This window comes from Cicer arietinum, chromosome 1, assembly GCF_000331145.2.
Source record: "Cicer arietinum cultivar CDC Frontier isolate Library 1 chromosome 1, Cicar.CDCFrontier_v2.0, whole genome shotgun sequence".
Lineage (NCBI taxonomy): Eukaryota > Viridiplantae > Streptophyta > Magnoliopsida > Fabales > Fabaceae > Cicer > Cicer arietinum.
The window spans coordinates 42,446,958-42,453,956 of record NC_021160.2 but is presented as its reverse complement, the minus strand read 5'-3'; the positions used below and the strand labels follow the sequence as shown (position 1 = coordinate 42,453,956).

The 6,999-nt window shown below is 30.0% G+C and overlaps 1 protein-coding gene across 1 annotated transcript; it reads left to right on the top strand.

Annotated features, from left to right (window-relative positions):
• The first annotated feature begins 6,497 nt into the window (after window positions 1-6,497).
• On the top strand, window positions 6,498-6,833 carry LOC101491927 (uncharacterized). The gene has a single exon (XM_004488825.1). It carries the CDS (start codon window positions 6,498-6,500, stop codon window positions 6,831-6,833), a length of 336 nt encoding a protein of 111 aa, XP_004488882.1.
• The last annotated feature ends 166 nt before the right edge of the window (window positions 6,834-6,999 follow it).

The following is a 6,999-nucleotide window of genomic DNA, read 5'->3' as shown; positions in this document are numbered from 1 at the left end:
CCAACGAGACCCAATAGCACATTTTCCAGGAGGAAGAGGTACTAATTCCCAAGTGTTGGTTTTGTGCAATGCAGATAGTTCTTCTGCCATAGCCTGCTGCCATAGAGGATCAAGAATAGCCTCTTTATAGGAAGATGGCTCAGACAAACTGTGAATAGAGGTTAAGAAAGAAACAAACGAAGTTGAGTAAGTGGAATAGACAAAATCAGGTAACTGAGTAGACTTACGTTGACGAGGGGGGTAACGAGGAGGATCAACAATCGCAGGAGGTGGTTGAACAACCGGAGGGCAAGAGGGATGTCATCATGTGGAGTATTAGTATTTGTCCCGCAATTCTCAACATTACAATCACCAGAAGCATAATCATTAGGACCAAACGGATCAATATGGGTTAGTTCAGAACTCTTAGTAATCTGAGAATCAGAGGAAATAAAGTAAAAAGGGATGTGCTCAAGAAAAACAACATTACGAGATACATAAAGTTTTCCTACATGAGGATCATAACAACGATAACCTTTTTGACCATCCCCATGATCAAGAAAAACACACAACGCTGAACGAGAAGACAACTTACTGCGCTCTACTTGAGGGCGAAGAACAAAACAAGTATAACCAAAAACTTTCAAAGAATGATAATCAGAGGTAGAAGCATACAATTTTTCAAAGGGAGACAAACCTGATATGATAGAGGATGGAATTCTATTAATAGCATGAACAGCAGTAAGAACTGCTTCTCCCCAAAACTCACTAGGAACTGAAGCGGACAACAAAAGGGAACGAGCAGTCTCTATAATGTGACGATGTTTCCTTTCAGCAACTCCATTTTGTTGAGGAGTATCAGTACAAGATGTTTGGTGGAGGGTGCCATCATAAGCAAGTAATTCAGAAAATTTATTAGAGGTATATTCACCACCTAAATCACAACGAAAACACTTTATAACAGAATTATGTTGAGTTTTGACCATTGCACGAAATATATGATAAATGTCAAAAAATTCAGACCGATTTTTCATAAGATAAACCCAACAATAACGAGTGTAATCATCAATAAACGAAACATAATATCTAGATCCACCTTTGGTGAGAACCGGTGATGGACCCCAAACATCAGAGTGAACTAAATCAAAGGGCGCATATGAAACAGAAACACTTTTACTAAACGTTAAAGCTGGAAGTTTGACAAGTTTATCTACTACTAATATATAATAATATTATCTAAGAGTGATCATAACAACTATATAAGGCTCTTCAATAGAGAATAAAAAATGACTCAATTAAAGTGTTGCACATCAACAACAAAAATTAATTCTAGGCCGATTTAGATAAGAATTGAGGTGTCAAAATTTAATTTTTAATAACATACTAAATGTACCCAAAAATATATAACATTATATATATATATATATATATATATATATATCACTACTCTTATATGTTTAACATTTAATTTATTATTAATCGTCTTTACCGTCTTCCTCTTAAGTGTGAGTCTCTTACATTTATACTTGCATCGCTATTCTAACATTAGAATCTGCTTTTGTTCAATCACCAAGATTTATGACCACAAAAGACTTTAATAATATGTCTTCATTAAAATTTAATTACTCACGTTTAAATTCAACCAACTGTACCAATTTTTTTCTTATAGAATAAGAGTTATATATTTTCTAGAACGAAGCAAAATCACTACTCGAATGAGTTTTACACTATATTTTATTCCTACAAGTTGTTAAAAGAAATTCAATTATATATGTATACATATAAGCCTCACAAATTCAATTATATAAAGTATGAATAATAACCCTCAAATGGATTATATTATTAGGCAAAACGCCAAAGATACTTCGAGGTGTCCATTGGCATAAATGTTGTCGGAATAATGTCTTGTAAAAGTTCACTAAAAGGCATCAATATTTTGCATTATCATTGTTTCGTTTGTCGGTTTCATTTTTGTATCATTATTTTTGAACTTTATAACCAAATATCTAAAGCATTATCATATGTTATGCTGCCACACTGTTGGATGTATAAATTCTTTTCTGTTTTACGAGATATATAAATATAGCACCATAAATTTATATATAATTACAAAGTTTTGAGTTTAAATTTAAGACAATACAGTAAAATTAACTATATTAATATTTATCGATTAAATTATAATTAAAAACAAATATCTTCTTTCGCATGAATATTTTTTGATGATTTTTGTCAGCAAATTTTTCTGTCTGCTGAAATTCATGGCGCGATCAACATTTATTTTGGGGTGGAATGGTGACAAGGAGGTGCTAGGCTAGCTAGTAATAATGCAAAATAACTTAATTGGAATCAAATCTGAACACTTAATGAGGATATATTAGTTCAAATACTGTTTAAAGATTGATTTTGCCAATCTTTTATTTTTAATTTTAAGTTAATTTCATAATATATTTTTTTCTTTAAAAGAGATGAAAGAGATAAAAAAAAAATTAGGTGATTTACTCTTCTTAAAAGTAAATGATTCTTATCAGTCCTGATTTCATTATATTTTAGTATATTATTAATATGACTTAAAATTAATTTATAATAACATCACAACCACAATTTTGAATATATTGATCATATTTATTTGCAGAATAAAAAATTTATAATATAACAACAGCCAAGACTGAAACCGCAATTTAAAATTAATGTTGTTTGTGTTCTCTAGACTTTTGTACACTATTATTGACAAAGCAAATATATAGATTAGCTTGGTGTTTTGCCATGACTATAAACCTCTGAGACACGACACGGTCACTCATTATCTTATGCTATAGTTTGTACATTCCAATAATCACTAATGAATCGTGGTCGGTTGGTTGTATATTAATTGTAGTATCACAAAATCACAAAAATAACAATGGTTAAAAATTCTTGTAACTTTTGTCGGACTTTTTTTTTTGTACGGGACAAATTGAGACAAAAATGAAGACATTCCAAAAAAATCAGCTAGCTAAGAGTTAGTGAAATTCAGTTTTTCCAAACTATAGCTGCCCTCATATAGGTTAAATGCACTTTTTTTATTCTTTATATTTTATTCAAAATTAATTCTTAATTTTTCTATTTTTAAAATTCGATTTTGTTTCCTTATTTTATAATTTGTTAGTTTCATCTATTTTTTTATAATATGATATATTCATTAATGACATAATAATGATGTGGCACAACCGAATTAAATAAAATAAAATTGTGTTTAATATTTTTTATTTTATAAATTTTCGTTTACGTTGTTAATAATAAAGACAATTGTGAAGGTTTGTTGAAAAAAAAGTAAAAAAATAAAAATTAATTAATGATATGAATTTGTATCATATCATAATTAAGCATGCATCATCTTAAAAATGGAGGGGACCCAAAAAAATTTCACAAGTTACATATGATCAATAACACAATTTTAAAAATAAAAAACAAAAAATTAATTTTAAACAAAATAAGGGACTAAAAATAAATTTAAGCTTATAAAAAGAAGAGAAACAACAACACTTAATATATTAAATTAGTATAACTATATATTATTGAGTATTGTATGTCAATGTTATAAATTGCAATATACCATTAGACTATGAAAGCAATCTGTGAATCCAAAAATAAAAATTTGATCCATCTCCCACGATCCAAGTGGTGTTAAGTAAAGACATTATTTATGGATCTTTAAGGACTGGCCAAATGGAGGAATTGACATGATAAGATATGGGGATATTCTTCTTGAAGAATCGAGTTTTCAGAAACTTTGTCCATTGGTCTTGAGAAGCAAGAATATCAAAGGAAAGTTTTGACATAGAAAATTCATTAATGGAATGAAGAGATCTAAGACCCATATTCCTACCGAGGTGGGAGTGCAAACTTTTGATGTAACAATTGATAATAGATTCCTTGTACTAGTGGCCTTTGACCAAATAAAATTTCTAATCAAAATATTCACCTCTCTAAGAAGAAATATGGGCCAAATATAAATATGGAAGCTATACACAACTAGGTTGCCCTTGATATTTTTCTATTGAATTTTTTCTATTAAGGTTTTAACGATGTATATCCTCAATAAACATTTAAAAAGAGTGTTAGAAATATATTTATTGTACATCTCTTTAATCTTCTACATTCCTTAGTATCTAGACCCTGTATTAGTGAGTGACTTTACTTAATAATAGTGGCTCTACTAATTTGTGAGTGACTTTTCTAATGTTAATATGATCTTTCACATACTCTTCAGTTACAAGATTTTATCCTATAAATAGGACTTATGTGGCATTGTAAATTACACACTTTGGAAAATGTAATGCAATACTATATTATTCTCTCTTGCTCTCTTATCTCCATACTTATAGATTTTACTATTTTTATACTCTTGTTTTAATTTATTTCATATAAAAATGCTAACACCTACTCCAACACTCTAAACTGATGTAAAATAGAAATATAATATTAAAATTGACTTGGAACTGGAATAAGTGTCATAAAGACACTTAATAATAAGATCATAATTCATAACACCTCAATGTCACTAATTGTGACTTAATTATTATCTTCAATATCACACGAGTAGAGATCTCAATCTAACTCGATAGAAAATTCATATTGATCCCTTCCAGAAATGAGACAAATGTAGTAGATTAAAAATCTATAATAACCGTGTGTGGTGCTTGTTGAGGGTTTATGGGTTATGTAAGAGAATCAACTTTAATGTTGAAATCATCTTAAAAATATTGCAATTAAGAAGTTGTTTATGAACAAAAACAATTGAACGACAATGTGAAGAACATTCTTTATACTACATACAAAATGAATGTATCATAAAATTCTTGTGTGATTCAACGAAGATGCCAATATTATTTTTGGATTTTATTTAGACTAATGGGAACACAACAACTCAAGTTTTGACACTCCAAAGATGATCCAAAGTATTGATTGTTCTTCTCATTTGCAAGATACTAAAAGACAATACATAATACATGTAATTACAAAAATCAATCAACACTTTAGTAAGTTTTCATGCTACTACTATGAACAACTTAGAACGTTCTGTTGAGACAAAATCCTAAATTTATATTTTGATGATAAACAAAATGATAATTAAGATTATAATTATGTGCATGTTGGTATTTGATATGTTTGCTTGAGTGTGTTAATCAAGATAGGTACCGAGAAAATCAAAATATATCATAATAAATAAGAAACAAAACCAAGTCAGAAAAACAAAGAACGTTCTTGACATTTCTAAAGGAAAACAAAGAACGTTCTCCATAAGTTCCAGAATTTCAAAAAGTAATCAAATCAGATTCAAAACTTGCAGATTCGTTTTAGTATGTTCTCCAAAGTTAAAGCAAGCAAGAAGCATAAATATTGACAAGTTTGGACAGAACAATCGTGTAATTTTTAATAGTCTGTACATATGTTGCAAAGCATGAATAACACTTCACACATATGTCAAGCTAAAGTCAAAACTAAGTTACCACAAAGCAAGAACGAAACTTTTTCTTGATTTTCAAAAAGCAAGGCTGCCAAAATCCAAGAACATTTTTGCTTTATGATTGATCTTATCAACTCACAGCCATATGACAGTTGGACAACTCCCAACGAACAAATGAGCTATCATAAGCCCTCTTGAAGTCTATAAAGAGGACTTCAAGATGAAGGAAAGATCATAACTCAAGAAAGCAAGCAATACTTAATTTGAAATCATATTCGAAATTCTTTGAGATTGTCAAACATCTTTCAGTTTATTTCTCAATTGGCTCTAAGTTTTAATCACTGTTGAGTTCCAAGATCATAATCCATTTTCAAATAAGAGTTGAGTACATTCAGATTTTGTCATACCCTTTAAATCATCACTTTGTAAATCCAAGACTATTGTGTTGAAATAGCTTGAGAAGTTTTTGCGAAAATCCTTTTATGCGTGTGAAAGGTAGTGTGTAAATCCTTTCTAAAGATTGAAAAGGTAGATATGTGGAAATCCTTTCTAAGTTGAAAGGTAGTAAGTTCTAACAAGATCAAGATTGATCGGCAAAATTTGTGTGAAAACCAAGAACATTCTTGCTTTGAACACTTAGTGGAAAATCTCACATTTGTGAGGACTGAACATAACTCATATTGGGTGAACCAGGATATTTTTGTGTGTTATATGTCTTCCCTTATCTATTTACTTTCAGTCTTTCAATTATTAAGTTAAATAGATAAGTTAAAACTGTTATTTTTAATTAACCAAGAACATTCTCCGTTTTCTGGTTTCAAAACCAAAAACGTTTTTCATTTTCTGCTTTTCACAACCAAGATCAATCTTGAGTTAATTTTCTCAAGAAATTTAAAATAGGTAAATTTACAATTCAAACCATATTTTCTTGTAAATTGCTACTTCAATTGGCATCAAAGCACGATCTCTATAATCAACACCTAAACAGTGTTAGAGAAAAGATCTAGAAAGAAAATGTAAAAAGCTAAGTACACAGCTGAAGGAGGATCATCAAATAGACCACCCTACTTTGATGGCTCAGATTACTATTTATGGAAAAATGCAGTTATTTCTAAAATCACAAGAGACAAGTATATGGCGCATCATTACAAAAGGATATTTCACGCAAAGGGTCGACCAGAATGATACAACATCTACTGAAAAGAAAGAAACAAATTGGACACTAGAAGAAAAATCTAAGGTGCTTCTAAACTCAAAATCTCAATTATTCCTATCATGGGCCTTACGTAGGGAAGAAAGTGAGAGAGTCGATGAATGCGACACTGCAAAAGAGGTATGGTACACGCTGCAAACTCACCATGAAGGAATGAGTCATGTGAAAGAAACAAGAAAGTTTGAGTTGTTTTAAGGAGAAACTATCGATAAAATGTACTCTAGATTTATAACTATTGTAAATGAAATGCCATCCTTAGGCAAGGCATACTTTGTACAAGATAGAGTAAGAAAAATCATAAGATGCCTCCCAATCATTTGGAGACCAATTATAATAGCCATAAACCAAGCCAAAAACCTCG